This window comes from Ochotona princeps, chromosome 17, assembly GCF_030435755.1.
Source record: "Ochotona princeps isolate mOchPri1 chromosome 17, mOchPri1.hap1, whole genome shotgun sequence".
Taxonomy (NCBI): domain Eukaryota; kingdom Metazoa; phylum Chordata; class Mammalia; order Lagomorpha; family Ochotonidae; genus Ochotona; species Ochotona princeps.
The window spans coordinates 36997994-37022869 of record NC_080848.1 but is presented as its reverse complement, the minus strand read 5'-3'; the positions used below and the strand labels follow the sequence as shown (position 1 = coordinate 37022869).

The following is a 24876-nucleotide window of genomic DNA, read 5'->3' as shown; positions in this document are numbered from 1 at the left end:
TTGGCTTAAAATATTCATTTTCACCAAAGCCGAGTTACAAGAGAAGAAAATACCGTGTATGAGCAAGGAGAGGCTGGGATGCCTGTGACAGTGTCTGCCAGCAACAGTGCGCGTTCCCCGCCTGACCAGGCTGGGCGGGGCCTACCTCCCACGGGGTGAGCGGAGTTGTGGCTGGGATGGCTCCTTATCACTTCCACCACTTCCTAGCCCAGGATGACCTTCCTTAGTTGCAGAACTGGAACTGAAGAGAGCAGGTCTGAGAATGGGTTGCAGTGGATCGGGCTGTTGTTTCGAAGGCTCCTCTTGGACTTACACGATGCTTAGACGATGGATGCATGTTTAACCACTTCCCATTATATTACTTGGAGACAAAGACAAAAGTAAATAAATAGTAATGTGAATTATTTGTGTGGTTGAACAGCTGTCTTTGACTATGAAATAATAAAATTAAATTAAACAATAACCATTTCAGTACATGGTTACTAGGCAAAAACTGATATTTGTACTCTCTCTGGAAGCCAAGCTGCAATAAGAGAACTCATAAAGGAGGAGTTGGGAACACACTGTGGTTTTCTTTTTTTTTGGTAAAAATTTAAGTGAAAACTGTCTTAAGCTGGTTTTCCCTTCTATAATTTCTTTCATTATGCAGGCTCATGGCCTGCAGTCCTTCATTTTCCACAAGGAAACTGCAGGCAGTAGAGCATAATCTGGGTAGCAAGGTGAAGGGACAGCCCCAGGAGCCCAAGTTCTCACTAGGTCTTAAACCTTTAAATCTTCCCTAGATATCAGGTAGCTTCATTCTGACCCAAAAGAATGACAGCTGAGGGCCTGGTGCAGTGGCCTCGCGGCTAAACTCCTCACCTCGAATGCACTGGGATCCCACAAGGGTGCCGGTTCTAATCCCAGCAGCTCTACTTCCCATCCAACTCCCTGTTTGTGGCCTGGGAAAGCAGTCGAGGACGGCCCAAAGCCTTGGGACCCTGCTCCCTCGTGGGAGACCCAGAAGTAGTTCCTGCGTCCTAGTTCAGATTGGCCATTGTGGCCACTTGGGGAGTGCATCATCGGATGGAAGATCTTCCTCTCTGTCTCTCCTTCTCTCTGTATTTGACTTTGCAATTAAAAAAAAAGTGACAGCTGGAAATTGTAGGGAAATGAACATACAACCGAAATCCAGGTAGGAATCCATAAGCCTGGCTTGGAGATGTACCCAGACCCTTCTGTCGTTCACTCCGCTGGGTGCAGAATGAAGCTACTTTATTTAGGAAAAAATTTTAAGGTAACCTTGCACAGAAGTCGGTAATTCTGTGTGTGCAGTCTGGAAATATGGCACATCCTGGGAATTCCCACCAAAGTATCTTAGCATTACAAGTACTTGATATTTTTGGTATCAAAACTGTTATCTTCATGGAGATCATCGTGGTTTTTCATGTTTCTTGGAATTTGTTTCAGTTTATCATCGGCAGTTTTTTGATGAGTCCACCACAGCTACGACTTTTCCAGTATAATTATCCCCACTGGAGTATCATCCTGGGTTACTGCATAGGAACTTCATCTATCATCTGCATCCCCATGTATATCATTTACCGGCTGATTGTCACTCCAGGGACGTTTAAAGAGGTAGGTACCTCTGTTGGTAATTGGGGGACAAAGAGATTCTAATACTATATTCAGAAGTAACATTTTGATGACATAAAATTTGCCAAAAAGCTTCCAACCTTATATTCTTAAATACCTATACCATGGTGTAAACCTGTGACCCCTGCCACCTTGAGACATCACCCAAAGTCTGCATACAGTGGGATTTGGGTGCCCCATAGCAGTCATCCTGGCTTGGCTATAGCTTTCCACACTCAGACAATGACTGTGTCTCCTTGCCACCAGGCCTGGATATCTGATCTGTGATCTCTGGTGTGATACAGATTTTAAGCAGAGATTATGATGGAAAATGTCCATGTGACCAGTACTATTCTGTATCTTGTGATGAAAATCATTACAAGATAATGGTATTCCAACAGTAGTACAGTTTTAGTTCAAACAATGAGAATTAAAAGAACTTGCCATGTTAACAAGATGCAATTTGGTAAAGTGCTACACACATTCTAAGAATAGTACCTTATGACCTGTAGCAGGGCACACTGCCCAAAGTGTCTGCATGCCGAGGATCTCATTTTGACATCCAAACACCTGTAGGACAGATGTGCAGATACTATTAACAGGCAAGGACACAGGGGTTGGGAATAATGCTATTCAAATGCTCATTCAAGTGGCTGGAACAAGAATACATAGTACAAGGAGGCTCAGAACCCGGGCCTTGTGAGTTGTGGGCTTCTCACATTTTAGGGGAGCTTCCCCTTTGTCAGGGTTAATGGAGAGTTAATATAGAAATTAGTGCTAATGGTGCTGCCAGATTCCGTGGCTTAGCCATCAGGATCCCAGCAGTACTGAATTGGACGTGACCCAAATTAAGATGACTTCAATTATGACTTGGGTTGCATTCCTTGCCACAGTAAGATTGCTGCCACTGGCACTGGAGCCTGAAGCAGGGATCCCTTACAAGCCTGAAGTTGAGTGCCCTGACAGTGGATGAGCTCAAAGGTAAAGGGTGGAATCTGGGGGCAGCTAAATCAATTACAGTCTACAGTGACCCAAAAACTGAGGTGGGCTACACTATGGTCTCTTACAGCAAGAGTCACACAGGAGGCCATCACCTGATCTTCCTAGAATATTTGCTAAGAAATCCTGTTGTGGTACAGCAGGGTAAGCTGTTGCCTAGGACATCCACGTCCCACATTACAGAGTCAGGGATTGCGTTCCTGCCACCTTTCTGGGAGTCCTGCATGGAGTACATGGCTGTTACTTCAGCCTGGCCTACACTGGATGGTTGCAGCCATTTTGGGGAGGGAACCAGCAACGGAAAATCTTAGTCTCTCCCACCTTTCAAATAAAAATAAACATTTAAAAAATGTATCAAGGGTTGGTGCCATGGCACAGCAAGTTAAGCCTCTGCTTGCAGCACCAGCATCCCATATGGCTGCTAGTCTGTGTCCCAGCTATTTCACTTCTGCTACAGCTCCCTGCTAATTGCCCAAGTTCTTGAGACCTTGCACCACACGGGAGATCCAGAAGCTCCTGGCTTTGGACTGGACCAGCTCTGGCCTTTGCAGCCATTTGGAGAGCAACCCAGTGGATGGAAGATCTCTCTAATTCTGCCTTTCAAATAAAAAAGAACTTTTAAAATTTCTTTTTCTAAAAAGGAAAACTGAATCCTCAGTGGAGTTTTGCAATGACTGATTTCCTCACCCAAACTAGTTCTCTTAGGGCCTTATTCCTCCCAGAGAGCCTTGGATCCAAGTGTTCCTACAATATGTTCTCAGAGCTAAGGGCACTAAACGCATCCTGTCCTGTTATCCTTTATGGCAGTGGTGATGACTCAACAGCTAGGCCGTTTCAAATCAGACTCAGGTCAGGGATGGGAAACCTAGTTAATAAATGTCAGGGTTCTTTATAGACTGCACCTCAAATCCTACCAGTTCCTCATAGGGCAATGCCTCCCAAAGTATGTAAATCACAGCGCTCCTGATGGTGAGCAGTGGAGGTGAAGCCTGGCTGCAGGGGTGGGAGGGCACTGGGCTCCCAGGAAGCAGCCTGCCTCAGCCCGTCAGAGCAGGGGAGGACGAGACCCACTCGCTATGGTGCTTCACTTACCTGCGTCTTTCAGGTGCGCTCAGAGGAGATGAACGTTCTGCAAAGTGTGTTCTGAGGAGTAGCTCCATGGAACATCAGGAACTGATAGTGCTGAAGGAAAAGACTAGGTTAATTTATGGAGAACACCTGAGTTTTCTTTACTACAGGACTTCGCTGAACCTTACTAGGCCCAAATGCCTGCTTACGCTCTTTGAGGGAAAAGGATTTTGTGGGTTTTGTCAGGTACCCTGAGGGTCTAAAATGCTTCATTATTCTCTGACTACTAAACTTGATGGTCTGTAATATTCTATCTATAAAGAAGGCAAACCTCATGAAAGTTTGGTCTGTTAAGAAATTCACCCTTCTTTAACTCGTTGAGCCCTGGCAATAAGGACTCAGTAAATTCATTTCAGTTGAAATCTCACAGCCAGTGTTGTACAGCAGGTTCAGCTGCAGCTATGATGTTAGCATTCCATTGCTAGTTTAAGACCCAACTTCCTGCTACGATGCCTGAGAAGTGGAAGATTTTTATCTACCTCTGTCATTCTGCTTTTCAAATAAAATCTTTAAGGAATATATCCTCAAAAATATCCTAAGGAAACAAGTGTTTGGCACAACGGTTGAACTGCTGCCTGGGATGTCCCCTCCCATACTGCAGTGCCGTATCCAGTCCTGGCTGCTCTGCTTAAGATCCGGCCTCTTGCTAGTACACACCCCAGGAACCAGAAGATGATGGTTCAGGTACTTACGTCCCTCCACTGCAGGCAGATGGAATTCTAGACTCCTGACCTCAGCCTAGCCCAGGCTCTGGCTCTTGCAGGCATTTGGGGGAGCGAACCATCAGATGAAAGCTCCTTCTCTGCCTTTCAAATAAAATGAAAATAGAAGAGGATTATGTCTTTATTTGAAAGGCAGCAGTTCGGGGGCTGGGGGTAGGGAGAGACAGATCTTCCATGTGCTGGTTCATTCCCCCAGATGGCCCTAATGGCCAGAATTGGGCCCGTCCAAAGCCAGGAGTTTCTTCCAGGTCTTCCAGGTGGGTGCAGCAACCTAAGCACTTGGGCCACCCTCTGTTGCTTTCTCACATAGCAGGGAGCTGGATCAGAAGTGGAGTAGCTGGAACTTGAACCAGCACCATATAGCATGCTGACACCACAGGTGGCAGTTTTACCTGCTGTGCTATAGTGCTGGCCCACCCAGAGAACAAACCTTAAAAGAAAACTAAGTCAGAAATACATTTAAGGTGAAGCATTTCGCCTAGTGGCTAAGACACTCACATTCACCTGAGAGCACCCAGGATCCATTCCCAGCTTTGGACTCCAGCTTTCTCCAGAGCAGGCAATGGTGACGATTCCCTTGGTTGGGTTATAGCCAAGCATGTAGGAGACCTAGATTGTACTTCAGGCTTTGACCATTCCTGATCCAGCCACTGTTGAAATTTTAGAAGTGAAGTAGCAGATGACTCAGACAAAATAACCCCCCAAATGTTTCACACACATAACCTCTTGAACAGCATACTTTAGCAACATGTATGCTCTATGCTATGGGTTGTTCACCCTCAAAGCATATGGTTGACTAGGAATTGCATGCAGTATCCAACAGTGTGAGAAAGAATGGTATCTGCTAACTCCAGGAACATAGCAAACTTCAAAATACAGTTCTGCTGAATGCATATTGTTTTTACACCATAATGAAGTGAAATTCTGAAGCCCAGGCATGTGTAAGCCAGGTGCTGGAGGTGTGCCACCACACCTCCTGTGGAGACTGTCGCATGCACCTGCATCCTAGAAGTGTCAGGTTGAAGTTACCTACAGGCTCAGGTCACTGTTGCAAAAATCCTGACAACCTATAGATTCTAATTAATATAAGATAATAAAGGGTCAGCTGAAGCAGAAAAATTGGAAGCAACTGTCTCACCCACTTTCCCACGTTCCTTGACCCTTCCCACCTGAATCGGTGGTCCATGTGGGCATACATCCTTCTCAACTATGTAAACATCAAAAATAAAATGTTAAAAGGGGGTGGGGCTGGCACGGGAGTTTTGTGGCTACAGTCCTCACCTTGAATGCACTGGAATCTTGTATGGGTAATGGTTCTAATCCTGGCAGCCCTGCTTTCCATCCAGCTCCCTGCTTGTAGCCTGGGAAAGTAGTTGAGGACGACCCAAAGCCTTGGGAGCCTGCACCCATGTGGCAGACCTGGAAGAAGTTCCGGGCTCTTGGCTTCAGACTGGCTCAGCTCCAGCCATTGCAGCCACTTGGGGAGTGAATCACCGGACAAAAAATCTTCCTCTATCTCTCCTCTTCTCTGTATATCTGACTTTCCAATAAAAATTAAAAAACAGAAGTCAGCTAGAAATCATTTCTTAATTAGTTGGTTTCTAATTTGCTGAAGGCCAAGGCCTAGCAAATTTGAATAATAAAATAGTAATTTGCAACTAGAATGCTTCCAAATTATGGACTAAAAGCTGGGCCTGGTACTTGGGAAGATTAGCAGCTAGCACATGTGGGTAAGAGTGGGGCACAAAAGCCAGCAATTTTACTTTCTCATGTTCATTGCCAGCCTTGCCTGCAGTGTACCTCTCAGTGATCTATGTCATAGGCTCACGAGACTGGTTAGAGATGTGTGTCCACTTCCCAACTAGCAAGACATCATTCTGTGTAGTCAGAATTAATATATTCATCTAGGGTTATAGGTGATATCTGAAATGTTACTTTCAAAGCTGTGGCATGCCTTGCTGGCTAGCAACACTACAACTTCTTTTTGAATGGGTTTGTGTTGTGAGAATACGTAACTCAGCTACTAAAGTCATGAAAAACAAAATCCTCATGTACAGTTTTGGAGATGTTATCGACTATGGCAATGGACTCTGCTGAATTCAATAGATCCTGCTCCTTATAGGACAGCAAATTCCCAGAATCAAAAAATTCAGAGAAGTGTTAAGGGAACTACAAACTTTTTCAATTCAGAATAAAAAAAGACAGGAGGAATGCTTCACCTAAAAGAATAAATCCAAAGATGCTTTGCTTCAGATCCAATTTTGCCCACTTACCATACATCAGAGTTTACTAATCGATTTAATAAAGATTTTTCTAAGTCTCTTCAGTGCTGCCTTTCCCCCCCTTCTACGTGCTTGAGCTGCTGCATGGCACGGTGATGCTAAGCTTTACAAGGTGGGCTGTATATTCATATGCAGACCCAAATACATTTCAGACCTTAGTGCTTCTATGCATCCCTTAGTAGTGGTAATTAGTAGTAATTCCATAGTAGGAATTCTCAGCCTCCTCTTTGTGAGAAGTACTGTATCAAACCAAGGTTGCTATAAAACTGAGGATTCAAGTAGTCATGTCTTTTAAAATTTAATGACGAGGCTGAGGATGCTTGTCTCCCATATGGCTGCCAGTCTGTGTCCCAGCTATTCCATTTCTAATCCAGCTCCCTGCTAACATGCCTGGGAAAGCAGCAAAACATGGTCTAAATGTTTGGGTCCCTGCACCTACATGGGAGGCCTGAGTGGAGCTCCTGGCTTCAGTCTGGCCCAGCTCTAACCATTCTAGCCATCTAGGGATTAGATGAAAGATCTCTTTTTCTCTGCCACTCATTCTATCCCTGGAACTCTGGCATTAAATATTTTAGTTAAAAATACTTAATTAGGTGATGATTTGTACACATGCATTACTGTCCCATTTTGCTTCACAGGAGGCTCCAGGCTTCATGCTCTTTGGCTGTAACGTGTATGCTGGGCATAAGAAGTCTAACTGGAGACAGGGAAAATCAAAATCTAGCACTCACTCTGCACCTCAAGCCTTCTGTGACCATGGGAAGCCTTCCCCGTCAAGAGAAAAATGCCCTTTGCCAAGTCATTCAAAAGCATGTTATAGGCTCATCAACAGCATTGTAACAATTTTCTTAATTTCTGAATGTATCAATTTATCCATATTTAAGAATTGAGAATTTAAGATTTTTTTTCTATTGGAAAGTCAGATATACAAAAAGGAAAAGAGACAGAGAGGAAGATCTTCCATCTGTTGATTCACTCCCCAAGTGACCACAATGGCCAGAGCCGAGCCAATCTGAAGCCAGGGGCCAGGAGCCTTTTTTGGGTCCCCCACATGGGTGCAGGGTCCCAAGGCCTTGGGCCGTCCTCTACTGCCTTCCCAGGCCACCAGCAGGGAGCTGGATGGGAAGTGGGGCTGCCGGGATTAGAACCAGCAGCAAATATGGGATCCCGGTGCATTCAAGGCAAGAACTTTAGCCATTAAGCTACTGCACCGGGCCCAGAATTGAGAATTTCTTTCTTGCAGAAATTCAATGAGATTACTCCAACTTTTAAATATCATTAAGATGCTAACCTTTTACTATTAATGTTGAAATACTTACAATTTCACTAAATCACAAGAATGTATGTAACACTTATTTTCTTTCCAACAGCGCATCATCAAAAGTATCACTCCAGAAACACCAACAGAAATTCCCTGTGGAGACATCCGCTTGAACGCCATGTAGCACACTGCTGTAGGAGCATAATGGCATCTCAACTTCTCCCTGTTCTGCCAAGTCACACCTCACCTTCTCCCCTTGGAATGAAAGAGTTTCCAGCTAAACTTGCAGACAGAAGGGCCTCCAGAGACATGGTCCTAGAAGACTATGGTGCCCAGACTCTTGTGGCTTTCAGCCACTTCTTTCCATGGAATCTTCTGGACATACTGTCACATTAGACTGTGTCACAAATAGAACTGGCCCATTGCAGGTGTGTGATAATGTATATGGAAGTGATGAGAATCATCCTATCATCAGTTAGGCTTAGGTTTAGAATCAAGTCTGTAAAAGTTTCCTGTACCTTTGTTGTTACAGTCACTGGTATCTGCTTCTGAAAGATTTCACTGTTCATGAGTGCACAAGCCATGTAGGAGGAAACAGGGATGTTGTATTGTTAGCCACATGTTTTCTGAGTAGCATAGAATTCTATAGCTGGAATCTACTAGAATCGTCTAATTCACTTGCAGCTGTGAAGTCAGGAAAGGAAGATGTAAAAACTAAACATAATGTGTACATGTTAGAATGCCTGTTAGTGTGTATTGTTTGTATGTATTCTTTATTCTAAGACTTTGGGCCCATTATAAAGTATATGAACTTCCTCTAATTTTTTTTAACAATAACAACTTCTGCCTACTCAAATGTGCCTGTTTGTTATTATTTTAAGTGTACAGTGGCTATAGGATGCTCAGTCATCTTTTTCAGTGACACTAGTTAAGCCCACACACCTGCCTGTGGGGGCCAGCCTGGGGCTTTGCTGCACTTCACTGCCCTCTTCCTCTCTTCGTTGAACACTTGGGTAAGTGCATAGTTCAACAGTCACTGTGGCTTGGCTGTGAACTACTTTGAAGATGGATGCTGACACGTAAACCTTCAACATCTTGCTTGCCATCTGGTTTAAACTCCATCTACTTCCAATGACTGGGTTTGTTCTGGTGAAGAAAGGAGACATGCTATTTTCATCTAACTTTCAGACTATAACTGATCTGCCACCTTAACTGTCAATGCATCCCCAATGCAACAGCAGTTGGAGAATCTGGGTTAGCCTTCAATGGACCTCCGCCTGTCTTAGTCCCTCCTGGTGGTTATGATTGTAAGAAATTCTCCAGTTAGCTTTCAAAATTGAGTCTACATAAAGCTGATTGGGAAATGGCCAGTTAAGTGAAAGGCCTTTTCTTCCACGTAAAATCCTAAAATATGAATGAGAATTTGGCCCTTGGTGGCTTGTGATTCAAATTCATGAGCAGAGAAGCAAAATTTGCCTTGTAGTGTGGAATTTCCTTATCAAAACCTTGAAGGGAAGAGTCTCCTCAGGGATAAAAGACTTTGAATCATAACTGCAGCCTTCCACATAAGTCAAATTCAATTCTAATAACCTTGTAAAAAGGACCAATAGCAAAATTCTGGATTCTTCTAATTACAGGCTGTCTTCCTGTGGCTTCCTTACCCAAATTGTCTTCCCCAGTCAGCTTCCTGTATTCTTTATCTAAGTTTTTTTCTTTCCTTAGCATAAAAATTTCCTTATAGATGCTAGTTGTTGATAAGTTTCCTGAGATCAGGCACAGGGAAATCTAAAAATCTCCCTTTATAGACTTACCTTCACTGTCTTCATTCCTCTTGCTACCTGATTTCCATTCTCTGCTTTCTAGCATGCTGGAAAGAGACAAGTTACAAGTGTATTCAGTAGCAAATTCGATGTGGATTCTTTCCACCCCTCAGACACTAATGTTTTTAAAGACCAAGATTGACTTGCAAGTTATGCTCATCACTCCCGAGGTGTCACTGATCTCCGAGGTCTCTCAGTGAACGTAACTCAGGCATGTGGGCACACACACCAGTAACTACTTCTCTCCCTTGAAAACTGAGTGCATACCAACACCTTCAATTCCAACCCTACAAAGTTGATTCCAGTATTTCCCATGTTTCACTTTCCCCTTCCACGACAATGAGAGAAGCGTGGCTCCCACCATCCCTAGTACCTCACTTGATCAGTAGTCCTGTATGTAAGCACTGTTTCAATGCTGCTGCCAACGCCCTCTGCACAGAAGCACCTGGAATCCCGTTTAGGTTCTGATCCTCATGCTGGCACGGCTGCCCTGATCCCCATCACTAACATACACACTCTTCTCATTCTGTGGCTTGCTCTTGTTGGGTAGTCCCCATACCACCCACTGTCTGGGGGACTTACCTACCCCGAGCTTTTACACTCTGTATGGACACACTTGGGCCGAAGCACTATGTAGACCTCTCCTACACAACACTCTTCCAGTGTGTTTATGACATCTCACCATAATAGAATTATCTTGCTCAGCCCAGCCCTATCTAATGGCTTCTGGACTGAAACTCTTTCTCTGAAACCCTCAACCTTGTCACTAACTACTCCTTTAATTCTTTAAGCCTTTGCCTTCTGCTACAGATTGAATTTGGGCCCCTCTCCCTCAGATTCATATTGAAACTTTTTTTTAAAGATTTATTTTATTTTTATTACAAAGTCAGATATACTGAGAGGAGGAGAGACAGAGAGGAAGTGGAGCTGCCGGAATTAGAACCAGCGGCCATATGGGATCAAGGCGAGGACCTTAGCCACTAGGCCACGCTGCCGAGCCCCATATTGAAACTTAATCTTCATCAAAGTGGTACTAAAAGGTGAGGCCCTCAGGGAAATAAGTCATGAGGTCTCTGTACTCATAAAAGGATCAGTGCCTTTTAGTTTTTATTCATTTCCATTCTACAAGGAAAGTAGAAGGATACAATGAGATCTTCCACCTGCTGGTTTACTCCCCAAATGCTAGTACTGAGTCAGGTAAACACCAGGAGGCTGGAATTCCAGCTCTATCCTCCACTGGGGTGGCAGGGACCCAAGGATATGCATCGGCAGATAGCTGGATTGGAAACTGTCTGGGACTCAAATTGGGCACTGCAATATGGGATACAGATGCCTACTGGTGACCTATTCACTGTGCGAAATGTCTGGTCAGAGGATTAGTACTTTAAAAAAAAATGGCTGGAGGAAGTCAGTTTAGGCCTGTTTTTTCCCTCTTTCATCCTCCTGCCCAGAAAACACCATCAATGGAAGAGGCCCCTCTCCAGCATTTTGAGCCCAGTCTCCCAAAACTATGAGAAATAAAATCCTGGAAAAATGACTAACGCATAGTAGAATAGCACAAAAGGACTAAGATATATCAACCCAATAAATGAATATTTAGCTTAACCCCTGGCACATAACTTAGCAATTTGCTGACTATATGAAAGTAACAAATCTCATGTCACTTGTCTAGTTTCACTCCATCCTACATGATTAACATCACACTGCTAGCCAAAAATTTAAAAGGGTTTTGTATGCATGGAAAGAAAAACCAAGTAGTATGGAGAAGACAAATTCCGGTCCTTTCTCAGTGACTAGCAAGCTAAATAAGCTTGGATGATAATTCACTCAACTACTCATTTCCTCATGGGTAGTACACTAAAACTAAGATAATCATGATGGTAAATATTAATACTTCTGTGTTTATAAAATCAGGCACAGTGTGACACAGGCCATCTCAGGAAATTCTTTTGCTGATGTTAAGTGGTGTCACATGACTTGAGGCATTGCAGGGTACCACATGGTAGGGCAGAACACAAGAGACCTAGGAAGGCTGACTTTTATAGCAGATCCACTTGAGACAAACATTATTAATCCATTTATTACATGAATCAATTCATTTGTGAAGGCACAGCCCTAATAATTTCTTAAAGGTCCCATCCTCTATTACTACTACTACTACTAATAATAATTTAATGGAGGTTAAATTTCAGTATGCATCTCATGGAAGACAAAGGACACTGATGTGGCAATGTGGCGTAGCTGGCAGAGCCGCCACTTGTGATGGCGTTGTCCCAGGTAGGTGGTGATTTGAGTCCCTCTGCTCCACTTCCTATTTAGCTCTCTGCCAAAGCACTTGAGAAAGCAGTGTGTCATGGCCCAAGTGCTTGTACCCACATGGGAGACCTGGAAGAAGCTGCATTCTCTTGGGTTCAGCTGGCTCCAGCGCTGGCCATTGCAGCCATTTGGAGGGTGAACCAGCAAATGGGAGATCTTTGTCTCTTTGTAACTCTGCCTTTGAAATAAATAAATAAATCTTAAAAATCTTCCCCATGAATTCCTCAAAAGTATGTCTTTGTCACAAATCTACAATCATTCTTCACTAATAGTCAAAGAAGCAACTTCAAAAGTCCCAAGTCTTGGGCCCAGCATGATAGTGTAGTGGTTAAAGTCCTCGCCTTGCACGCACTGGGATCCCACATGGGTGCCGGTTCTAATCCCGGCAGCTTCACTTCCCATCCAGCTCCCTGCTTGTGGCCTGGGAAAGCAGTGGAGGACAGCCCAAAGCCTTGGGACCCTGCACCTGTGTGGGAGACCTGGAAGAGCTCCTGGCTCCTGGCTTCAGATTGGCTCAGCTCCAGCCACTACAGTCACTTGGGGAGTGAACCATCGGACGGAAGATCTTCCTGTCTCTCCTCCTCTCTGTATATTCGCCTTTCAATAAACAACAAATAAAACTTAAAAAAAAGTCCCAAGTCTCACCTGAGACTCAAGAATTCCCTCTTGCTGTGAAGCTATAAAAGCAAAACACATCATCTATACCCAATGTACAATGGCACAATGGGTACAGGGAGCACATTCCCATTTGAAAAAGGAGGAATAGCCAAGTAGAGAAGAGTAACTGAACCAAATCAAGTCCAAAGCCTAGCAGGGCAGACATTAAATCTGAAAGTTGTCTAGCAACCTGGGTACAAGCGGGGTAGGGATTGGGTCCCCAAGACCTGGCGCAACTAGCCCCATGGATTTGCTGCGCTTGCTGCTGCTCTCCCATGCTGGCATTACACACTGGGAGTTCAGGGATTTCTGTGGCAGTCCCACTCCTATGGCTTCATCCAGCATTATCCCACTACACACTCTGCGGCAGCTCCACCTGCAATGAAGCCTTCTGTCTGGCCTCTCGGGACTTCCTTTAAATGACTGAAAATTGCCATGATGCTATTGTTCTTAAATCCTGTGGGCTTGCTGCATTGGCATCCCACGACAGTCAGCTACTTCAAGATGACGACACAAGTTATACTTGGAATGACCAGGGAATGTTACTCTGGGTTGAGGGCAGCAAAAGCCCAAGCCCTGGACAAGGAATGAATTCAGGGACCTCGGCTGGGCCAGTTTCCTGAAACAATTTTAGGCCTCTGGACCTGTAATGGACAGGCAGCTCCCAAGCTCAGAGATGCCCTTCTGTGCACTGTTGTGATGCACAGTGCCTGGATTTCTATCTTTGTTGATGCTTTTAGCAAGAATTGGCCAGGTCACATATTTATTCCTTCTCATTCTTTACACGGGCAGGCTGCGCTTTTTCCAGATCTTCCCATTCTGTCTCCCTGGGTACTTGAATCCCACAGAAAGTAACCAAAAGCCACCAGGAAACAGCCTGAATGGTTTGCTGCTCAGTATCTTTTCCACCAGATTCACACCTTTTCATTTCAGTCTTCCATCGAGCCCCAGGGAGTGGACATAATGCAGTTCTTGGTTACTCCCTAACAAGGGTATGGCCCTTTTACAATTTCCTATAAAATATTCCTCATTCCCATCTGAAATCTGATTGGCATGGTCTTTACCGTCCACATTTCTATCAGCACTCTAGTCATAACCATTCAGCAAGTTTTTCAACCTCCCTTTCGTCTTCAGAGCCCTCAGCAGAAATACCCATAACGCTCTGTTCCAGAGTCACTTCAGAACCATCCCAGTCTGCACCCTAGTTATCTAGTTTGCAGCCTGCTTCCAATACAAAACATGCATTATAAGCAATAGTTCCACCTCTCAGCACTAATTTTCTTAGTCCATTTTCTATTGCCACTAACACAAAACCACAGATGAGATATGTGATAAAGTGAAGAGTTTTGACTCACAGTTCTGGTTCAAAGTCAAGGGGCTGCATTTGACAATCCTGAGGTACTGCAGAGAGGGCACTTCATGGTGAGAAACGCCAAATTAGCTCTCAAGGTAGACCTACTCTTGAAATAACCTACTAACTATATGAACAGACTTCTCTATGCATGACGGTAAAGGCCTAATCACCTCTTAATATCTTTTAGTGGGTATTATATTTCAACATGCTTCAGGAGGACGAACCATATTCAAACTATAGCAAATGGATTATACTAGACCTTGTCTATGGTCATCCAGTTTTTAAATGCTGATTTTAAGAAATACTTAAGGGCCCGACGGCGTGGCTTAGCGGCTAAAGTCCTCGCCTTGAAAGCCCCGGGATCCCATATCGGCGCTAGTTCTAATCCCGGCAGCTCCACTTCCCATCCAGCACCCTGCTTGTGGCCTGGGAAAGCAGTTGAGGATGGCCCAATGCATTGGGACACTGCACCCGCGTGGGAGACCTGGAAGAGGTTCCTGGCTCCTGATTGGCATCGGATCGGCGCAGCACCGGTCCGTTGCGGCTCACTTGGGGAGTGAAACAGCGGATGGAAGATCTTCCTGTCTCTCCTCCTCTGTGTATATCTGGCTGTAATAAAATGAATAAATCTTTAAAAAAAAAAAAAAAGAAATACTTAAGAGATTATCAAGACAAATGAATTCAAAACCAGAAAAAACTTTTCTGGATCTTCACTCATTACAGTGCTACTATCTGCAGCAGGCACTGGCCATACCATGCTGATAGGGCTGGATCCTGGCCCTTGAAACAACTGGCACACTATTGTTACACTCTAAGGCTGTGACAGCATTATGCAGGGCACATACAGGGAACTCGGCAGGGAGGAATGCTGAAAGACAGCAGTATTAAGAGAGGCTTTCTGAAATCAACAATACTTCCATCAGTTTTTAAAATGAGGTGTCAGGCCCGGAGTGACAGCGCAGTGGTTAAAGTCCTTACCTTGAATGCGCCAGGATCCCATATGGGCACCAGTTCTAATTCTGGTGGCTCCACTTTCCTTCCAGCTCCCTGCTTGTGGCCTGGGAAAGCAGTCGAGGACGGCCCAATCGTTGGGACCCTGCAATCCTGGCTCCGGATTGGCTTAGCACCAGCCATTGCGGCCACTTGGGGAGTGAACCATCGGATGCAAGATCTTCCTCCCTGTCTCTCCTTCTCTTTGTGTATCTGACTTTGCAATAAAAAAAAAAAAAGGGTGTCAAGCAGAAACACAGCATTCCAGGCAAAGCAGCAGGTGAGAAGGAATAGTGCCTGTGAAGCAGCATTATGTGTTAAGTCAGAGTTAACATTCATCTCTCATTGAGAATTCAAATGAACAGCTATTTAGAAATTCATAAAATTTCTGCAATCTCTCCTGAACTTCTAATAATAAAATTATAAAATTTCATGTTTAAATTAACACATATCTACAAACAAATTTAGTGAGTCTCTATTCATACTGGTCCAAAATAAAACATCAAAGAACTATAGTTATGTATAGGCCATTCAGCAACTTGATAAAAAGATTCTTCCTATAGAAATAATTGAGATTAACCAGGATGACTAACAGTTGTATCAATTCATCAATTAAAAACTTTTAAATATGACAAGTTGTGCATGTAAAATAGTATCAGCCATTTACAGTTTAAAACTACGTTAAAACTGAGTCTTGGACAACAGACTCAAAGCGGCACTAAACAATAGTAAAACTACTATACCAATGCATGAGGGGGGGAATCGGGTGCGATCCTGACAACCTCTTAACAGGAGGTCATGTGCGTGGAGCAGGGGGGCACTCCAGAGTGGAGCAGGTGGTAAGGAGGAAGCTTGGATCCCAACCATGAAGACTCCCAGACCTTCACCACAAACTATTAATACGAGCAACAAGGACTATATCCCAACTGCCAAGCAGGCCACAGGGAATTGGATGCCCTCGGAGGCCGAGTACTCTGAGGTCACCCACCCCCAACCGGAGCTTCTGCAGGGGATGGAAGAAGTCCAAACACTACCGTGCAGAAACCAACGTCATCGGAAAGACAACCAACCAGAAGCCCTGAGCGGTCCGCAGAAACAGAAGAACAATAAATGTCCTTCGGGACCAGGGAGGAGAGCTTTCTCTGGTCCGAGCCTGGCTCCACCTCTGTACCCCCACTCTCCCTCGCAATGACCATAGGGATCGCTCCGAAAACCCCTCATAGCAAACAAACAATCATACAAACTAAAAAAAAAAAACCTAAAATAAATAGACAAACAACAAAAAGTAGAGCCTGGAATCTGACAGGAAAGAGCTGGCGTGGATTGGCTCATGCCTCGCTGGGTGGGACACAAAGATTAGTCACTCCTCACCATGGTGTTGAGGATTTTCCTGCACACCCCCCCAAAAGCAAAACAAAACAAAAATGTTCTGCACCTTAATCGTCAACAAATGTCTTGTTAGAGTTACAAGCCAGTCTAGATTATCCTAAAATCTGCCAATATTAGCAAAATTATACTTCAACACAACAAATGGCTAAATACTAAAATGAAATAGACACGAGACAGCTGAATGGTACCTTATAGCCATTTTAAGGTATATAGCAGCTGGTCCTGTATATAAACTAAAATTGAAATGTCAATGAGCTAATCAGAGGTTGTGGTTAAGAACTTGCTTGTTTTTTTTTTTTTTTTTAACATACTGGTTACTCAAAACCATGTCAATTCCATAATGTTGCAAATTGCTGTTGATGTTATATTGGGACTCTTAATTGACTGGGATGATATTCTACCAGCTCTAACTTTGGACCAGAAATGGTCTCCCCAAGAAACTGTTCAACCCATCTGGACAATAAGTAGCTGGACTCTATGCTTGGTATATGTTTGCAAGGAAAGAATCTTGATTGAATTTGAACTGTAATACTGCATCAAAGTGGAGGAATCCACCAGGGGGGAGGGGCGTGGGGATTCCCAGAGCCTATGAAACTGTCACGTAATGCAAAATAATAAATAATAATAAAAAAACTGAGTCTTGGAGACTCTGTTTGGTCAAATGCTGTGTGGGACAATGGGTTGAATGTTCCAACAGAAAAAAAGGCATCAGCGGGAACGTTGTCGAGTGCAGATGAGGTCTAAAGTTTTAATAACAGCAGTGGGTTCAGATTAGCCTCCTGGTTGGAGTCGAGTGCTACAATAAAGGAGAGTATCATTGCAGAGAACTGAGAGATGCGCAGGTATCCAGCTCACTCTGCAACTCTTCTGCAGTAACAGTTCCTTCAGGAAAACCACCCAAGGCTGATGGGGAGGTCAGTATCTTCACAGCCATGATGGTTTCATAGCTGGGTACAAAGTGTCACCTGATCACACACCTTAAGTGTGCATAGTTTGGGGCAGGAGTTTGGCCCAGTGGTTAAGCCACCCGAGTTCCAACCTGGAGTGCCTGGGTTTGATCCCTGGTCCAGCCCCTGATTCTAGCTTCCTGAGGGCACAGACCCACCAAGGCAGCAGTAATCACTCGAGCTGCTGGGTCCCCGCCACCCACGGAGTTTGGACCCACGCAGCTCAGGGGGTTGGGCCAGTCAGTGGGAGCCTACTCTATTTTTCAACCTCTCAAATAAAAATTAAAAACAAACAAACCTGAGTCTTGGGGCTGGAACTGTGGCTCAACAGGCTAATAATCCTCAACTTACAAGCCCCAGCATCCCAAAGGAATGCTGCTTTGTGGTTCATGTCTCAGCTGCCCCACTTCCAATACAGCTCCCTGCTCTTGGCCTGGAAGAGCAAAGGATGGCCGCAGCTCTTGGGATCCTGCACCCACGTGGTTCTCAGCCTTGGATTAGCTCAGCTTCGGCCATGGAGAACATTTGGGGAGTGAATCAGATGAAAAATCTGTCTATCAGTGTCCCTGTCTAGCTATAAAATTGCTTTTCCAATAAAAAACAAAGACCAAAACAAAACTCTTCTTCTTTCAAATAAAAAAACCAAAACTCTGAAACTGAAGCCCAATATCCATATCAAGAAATACACTGCCTGTCTCTAGAAGAACTGTGCTATTGTCCATTGCTTATTTCCTATTGGAAAGTCAGCTTTACAGAGAGGAGAGACAAAGATCTTCCATCTGCTGGTTCACTCCCTAAGCAGCTGCAACGACCAGAGCTGAGCCAATCCAAAGCCACGAGTCTCTTCCGGGTCTCCCATGTGGGTAAAAGATCCCAAGGCCTTGGGTCCTCAACTGCTTCCCCAGGCCACAAGCAGGAAGGGAAGTGGCACGGCCAGGACATGAACCGGTACCCACATGGGATCTTGGCTCATGCAAGGTGAGAACTTCAGCTGCTAGGCTACTGCAGTAGGCTCTGTCTTCACTTTTGTTACCTATTCCTTGTTTTTCTTTTACTTTCTCTCTTACAAATACATTTCTGTACAGTGTTTGTCTTTTCCACATACACAACTTACTTTTTCCTCACAAGGCTGTAAAATGCATCCAAGTTGCTTTGTATAGCTCCAGTAGGTATACATGGGTGTAAATCTACTTGATGAATATTTAAATTGTTGTATTCAGTTTGATGAAAACACTTGAATATTCTTGGTGTATCTGAACAACACATTGAATTATAGGAAGCATTCACCTCTAACTCTATTAATGGTTACATTTGTAAAAAATAAATGGTTATATCCCTTCGGGACTCGGGAGAGGAGCTTTCTCTGGTCTTAGTTCCAACTTTGGATCCCCACCCTCTCCTGCAATGACCATCAGTGTCACCCCGGAGAACCCCCCCCAAAACAAAACAAAAAAACCCAAAGTAAAACAAAAACAACAACAATTAGAATAGACAGACTGAGAACAACAAAGAAAGCTTAGAACCAGACAGGAAACAGTCAGCGGGGACTCACATATACCTTACTAGGTAGGACACGAAAATAGGTTACTCCCCACTGGGGAATTAAAGATTTCTCTGCACACTCCTCCTAAAACTGTTCTGTGCCTCAACTGTTGACATATGCCTTGTTAAAGTTATAAGCCAGTTTGGACTATCCTAAAATCTGCCAAGTTCAGTAAAAATTATGCTACAACACTATAAACTACTGCTAAATACAAAAATGAAAATAGACATGAGACAGCTGAATAGTATCCTATAGCCATTTTAAAGTGGATAGAAGCCGGTTGGTTGTATATAAACTAAAATTGAAAAGTCAATGAAGTAGTCACAGGATGTGGTTAAGAACTTGCATTTTCTAACATATCAGTCACTCATTACCATGTCAGTTATCTCCATAACGTTGTAAACTGTTATCGATGTTATGTTATGGCTTTTAATTGGTCGGGACGATATTCTGCCAGCTCTGCTTTCAGACCAGAGATGGTCTCCCCAAGAAACTGTTGAATTTATCTGGACAATAAGATGCTGGACTCTATGCATGGTACATGCTTGCAATGAAAGAAGCATGACTGGATTTGAACTGTAATCCTGCAACAAGGTGGAGGAATCCACCATGGGGGGAAGGGTATAGGGAGGGGTTGGGGGAACCTCAGAGCCTATGAAACGATGTCATAAAATGAAATGCAATAAAAAAGGTTATATACATAAACATGAATAACCATATAACTATATATGTACATAGCCAGTAGGCGTGAATATATATATGTAAGTTACTTATTTATTACTTGAAAGGCAGACAGATTTTTCTTGTATACTGATTTATTCTTCAAATGATTGCAACATTTAGTTCTGTGCCAGGCTGCAATCAGGAATTCCAAGGGTCTCCTACAGGGGTAGCAGTGACCTAAGGACTTGCACCATCATCCACTGTAGAAAGATGGATTGGAAGCAAAGCAGCCAGGATTGAGCTGGCATTCTGACATGGGATGCTGGTGTGGCAAGCAGCAGCTTAACTTTCTGCACCACAATGCTCGCTCAACTCCCCAGATGGCCTTAATGACCAGGACAGAATCAGGAGCCAGGAGCTTCATCCAGGTCTCCCATATGGGTGGCAGCAGCCCAAACACTTGGACCATCTTCTGCTGCTTTTCCCAGCCACTAGCAAGGAGTTGGATCTGAAGTGGTGTCACTGAGACAAGATCTAGTGCCCATATGGGATGCTGGCAGGACAGATGCTGGCAGGACTACACTACAATGCCAACCCTGAATTATATATTTTAGTGAGAAATTTGATTTTCATAAGGTAAATTTTTAAAATTAACTTCTAGGTAAAGCAAAGCTATCTTCTAAAAATGTACCAGTTCAGTTACATTGCAGCACACAAATTTGTTGCTTCAGTCTCAACACTAGGTATTATTTTTTTTAAAAAGATTTATTCATTTTATTACAGCCAGATATACACAGAGGAGGAGAGACAGAAAGGAAGATCTTCCGTCTAATGATTCACTCCCCAAGTGAGCCGCAACGGGCCGGTACGCACGCCAATCCGAAGCCGGGAACCTGGAACCTCTTCTGGGTCTCCCACGCAGGTGCAGTGTCCCAATGCATTGGGCCGTCCTCGACTGCTTTCCCAGGCCACAAGCAGGGAGCTGGATGGGAAGTGCAGCTACCGGGATTAGAACCGGCGCCGATATGGGATCCCGGGGCTTTCAAGGCAAGGACTTTAGCTGCTAGGCCATGCCGCCGGGCCCAACACTAGGTATTATTAAGGCTCCAACATTTTTGCGATCCTTATGGATGTGTAATTGCATTCATAGAGGTTTCAACCTGAACCTTTCCATTCAGTCCATTTGGTTTCTATAAAAATATTTCAAAAAGTATGTGGAAAATGAAATGCTAAATTTTGGCACAAAAATTCATAGTACATATTTCCCATGAAAGTTTTGAAGATTCCTTGTATATGGGGACAAAAGAGAATCTTAATCCTTAACACCACAGCTGGATGGTAATCTCAGGTGCACTGTAAATTTAAATATGAAAAGCAGATGGTTTTCATGAGATGGGGCTGGGGACAGAACTAACCATGTAACCGCAACCACCTGTGTGTGTAGGCTGATGTGGGTGACACATTAAGCCAGATCTCACATTCACTGGCACACAAAGGAGTCAGGTCTGGGATCACCTAAGGTGAAGGTTCTTTGGGGGCCCCTAACTAGATCACTGGACTCACAACTCCAATCACAGGATCTGTGGTCTGACTCTGGAGTGCATGTGTCAGAATGGGCCTCCTTGGTTGCTGAAGCCTAAGCAGTGGACAATATGTCCAGGTGTTTATGGAGGACATGACAGCTCAGGCAGCTCATTGTGGCTTACAGAGGACATCTATTTGGTAGCATGGCAGACAATGGAGCACAGAACAAATTGGACAACTCTCTTGGCCCAGTTTTGACAGCAAGTACCTGGGCAGGTGGAACCTTTAAACTGGATTAACAGAACTTGGAAGGATTTCCTCAACCTCTGAGCAATGAAAGCAACAGAATCTCGGGCCCGGCGGCGTGGCCTAGTGGCTAAAGTCCTCGGCTTGAACGCCCTGGGATCCCATATGGGCGCCGGTTCTAATCCCGGCAGCTCCACTTCCCATCCAGCTCCCTGCTTGTGGCCTGGGAAGGCAGTCGAGGACGGCCCAAAGCTTTGGGACCCTGCACCCGCGTGGAAGACCCGGAAGTGGTTCCTGGTCCCGGCATTGGATTGGCGCGAACCAGCCCGTTGCGGCTCACTTGGGGAGTGAAACATCGGATGGAAGATCTTCCTTTCTGTCTCTCCTCCTCTCTGTATTTCCGGCTTTCCAATAATAATAAAATATTAAAAAAAAAAAAAAAAAAAAAGAAAGCAACAGAATCTCAGAACTATCAAAACACCTTAACCAGTACCCTCAGAACATGCTCCACATTGGGGACCCTAGGATAGCACTGACTGCCTGTTCCCCATCCACAGGTACCAATACAATTGGGCTGCTGGAAGTGGCCCTCCCCCTATTCCTCCAGACACAGGAAGGGAAAAAAAATTGGAAACAACTGTCTCATCCACTTTCTCCCATTCCTCGACCCTTTCCATCCTAATCAGTGGTCCATGTGGGTGTGCATCCTTAACTACATGAACATCAAACCAAAATAAAATATATAAAAAGGAATTACAAAATTTACTTTTATCTTATAAAAACAAAATTTTTGTTCATTAAATGATACCATTAGGAAAGTGAAAAGCTGATTAAAACAAAAACAAAAACAAAAACAGCATAGGTAAAAAGGTAAGCCAAAGGAACAAGAAGATATTTATAAAAAGCAAACTTTCAGGCCCAGCGCAATAGCCTACTGGCTAAGGTCCTTGCTTTGCATGCGCCAGGAATCTATAATGGTGCCAGTTCGTATCCCAGCTACTCCACTTCCCATCCAGCTCCCTGCCTGTGACCTGGGAAAGCAGTTAAGGATGGCCGAAAGCCTTGGGACCCTGCACTCACACGGGAGACTCAGAAGCTACTGGCTCCTGGCTTCGGGTCTATGCAAGACTGGTCATTGTGGCTATTTGGGAAGAGAACCAGCAGATGGAAGATCTTTCTCTTGGTCTCTCCTCTCTGCAAATCTGCCTTTCCAATTAAAATAATAGTAAAACTTAAAACTATGGATCAATCACAAATGCATTATAACCCTAAATAGGGCTTTTTTTTTTTTTCTGGTTGCAACAACAGAAATAAGAGAAAAAGGAAAAGTACTGGCTTAAGTATCTTAGTAACATAAATTAAAACATGTTACACTAGAGCCCCAGACTCACAGCAATCATCAGGTCTTCGTCTTCCTTCTCTTCGTCTTAATTTCTTCATTCTTCTGTGTGAGCTTGATTCTGTCAGGCAGCCAGGCAATGTTAGTGAGAACTATTCATTTCTAACCGTATTTTCAGAATCAGCCCAACTTAATTTATACATGCTTTGTTCAGGCTCTTACACCTACTTATATTTCTGGACTAGGAGTAGTGAAACATGGTTTCCCAAGGAAAAACCAAAATTGTTACCAGAAAAGGTATGTGTTCGGGGAGGAGGTGTAGGGGGAGTGACAGAATGCCAGAGGGAAAAAACATCCATGTACCATTCGGGGACAAAATGCGCATACCGCATCAACACACTGGTTTTGGTTCCAGCTGCTCCACTTCCCGTCCAACTCCAGCTAATGCACCTGGCAATAGCAGCACAGCATGACCCGAGGGTTTGGGAGACCCGCATGCTTACTGGTTCCTGGTTTCAGCCTCAGCAATAGTGGCTATTTGAGGAATGAAATAGCAGATGGAATCTTTTTGTCTGTAAACTCAGCTTTTCAATGAACACAATCAATCAATTGAAAATGAAAGAAGCCTTAACTTGCAGCTTCCTATTGATCTATGTCAAACTAATATGTTAGTAAAAGTAATCCACAGTTCGTTCCTCTCCAGAGTATCTAAGCTGCTTTATAAAAGCTTCTTGAACTGCTAGGAGTGAAAATTGAGTTTCTTAGCAGATCTCAGACATGTCTCTCTACACTATTTTGCATACCAGAAGCAATGTACAGTTCCAGTTACAAAACAAGCCTAACAAAGCAACCCTCCTCTACCAGTGTTAAAGATTTTTTTAGTTTGGCACTCATGGTCCTTCACAAAATCACTTTTTCCTTCTTAATATATATTCATCCTTACTTGAAAGTCAGAGTGAGTGAGTGAGTGAGTGACCCTCCACTTGCAAATTCACTTCTTAAATGGTTTGGGCTGGTCCAAAGCCAAGAGTCAGGAACCTTTTCTGGGTTTCCCACATGGGTGCAGGCAACCAAGCATTGTCGGCTGCTTTCCAGGCTATTAGCAGGGAGCTGAATCTGAAAAGGAACATCACACATGGGTGCTGGTGCCCCAAGCAGAGAATTAGCCCACTCACTCACTGTGTTGGTCCCTCATTTAACGCTGTCTCTCTGGTGATTTTCAGGCTCTGTCATTGTTACTGACCTAAAAAAAGTTAAGATCTAATAAGTCAGAGATCCTGGCATTAGCCCCCGTTTTAGCTCTTTTCTAATTTTCAAGGCATAAAAAAATGATTTGATTCCATGAAATCTGATCCATAATTTATAACATCTTTCAGCTAAAAGTCAATGCTCTTATTAAAATAAGCTTAACTTTAAACATAAAAACGTTTTCATAGTACCCATTCTTATCCTGTGAGTGCATTACTTACAACATACAATTTCAAACAGCAAGTTCCTGAGACTTACAAATTCTAGTTTGATTCTGATGCACAAATAAAACTTGAAATAGGTCTGTTTTAGAGTACATAAGGTAAGCTCTGTTAGAAATAGGCCATCTGCATCTTTAGATAATTTCAGTTAGGCTAAATGTCTTACCTATATAGGCTAAATGGCTTACCTATATAGCAACATTACTAATTTGGCACAGAATTACAAATTAAAAGCGCTCTTTATGAAAGCAAACAAGGAATTATGGATAAAATTACTGGTAAGATAAAACAAATTAAATGTACAAGCATATTATTATTTTACTTTCATTTAAGCCAAGCATACTGTGGGATAGATAAAAAGTTACTGAGGCCCGGCACGATAGCGTAGTGGTTAAAGTCCTCGTCTTGCACGCCTGGGATCCCATATCGGTGCCGGTTCTAATCTTGGTGGCTCCATTTCCCATCCAGCTCCCTGCTTGTGGCCTGGGAAAGCAGTCGAGGACGGCCTAAAGACTTGGGACCCTGCACCCACGTGGGAGACCCGGAAGAACCTCCTGGTTCCTGGCTTTGGATCAGCTCAGCTCTGGCTGTTGTGGCTGCATGGGGAGTGAAT

At 43.9% G+C, this 24876-nt stretch overlaps 1 protein-coding gene and 1 long non-coding RNA gene across 7 annotated transcripts in view; one reads left to right on the top strand and one right to left on the bottom strand.

Annotated features, from left to right (window-relative positions):
- SLC6A4 (solute carrier family 6 member 4) overlaps window positions 1–8862 on the top strand; it is a 37787-nt gene extending 28925 nt beyond the window's left edge. For all 3 annotated transcript variants that reach the window (XM_058675965.1, XM_058675963.1, XM_058675964.1), the window contains 2 exons: window positions 1450–1617; window positions 8116–8862. In XM_058675965.1, the coding sequence (XP_058531948.1) occupies window positions 1450–1617; window positions 8116–8190 (243 nt within the window). In that variant the 3' untranslated portion in view covers window positions 8191–8862. The remainder of the gene's footprint in view (window positions 1–1449; window positions 1618–8115) is intronic.
- On the bottom strand, window positions 169–23310 carry LOC131482377 (uncharacterized). 4 transcript variants are annotated; one of them, XR_009246934.1, is made up of 6 exons: window positions 22847–23310; window positions 9818–9873; window positions 4962–5113; window positions 3706–3795; window positions 2113–2184; window positions 169–361 (listed from the first exon to the last, which is right to left on the bottom strand). It is a non-coding gene; the product is annotated as an uncharacterized LOC131482377 (long non-coding RNA). The 4 variants fall into 4 exon arrangements; XR_009246935.1 differs by lacking the exon at window positions 22847–23310 and adding an exon at window positions 10443–10502; XR_009246933.1 differs by lacking the exon at window positions 22847–23310 and having other exon boundaries at window positions 3706–3786; window positions 4956–5113; window positions 9818–10030.
- Between the last annotated feature and the right edge of the window lie 1566 nt (window positions 23311–24876).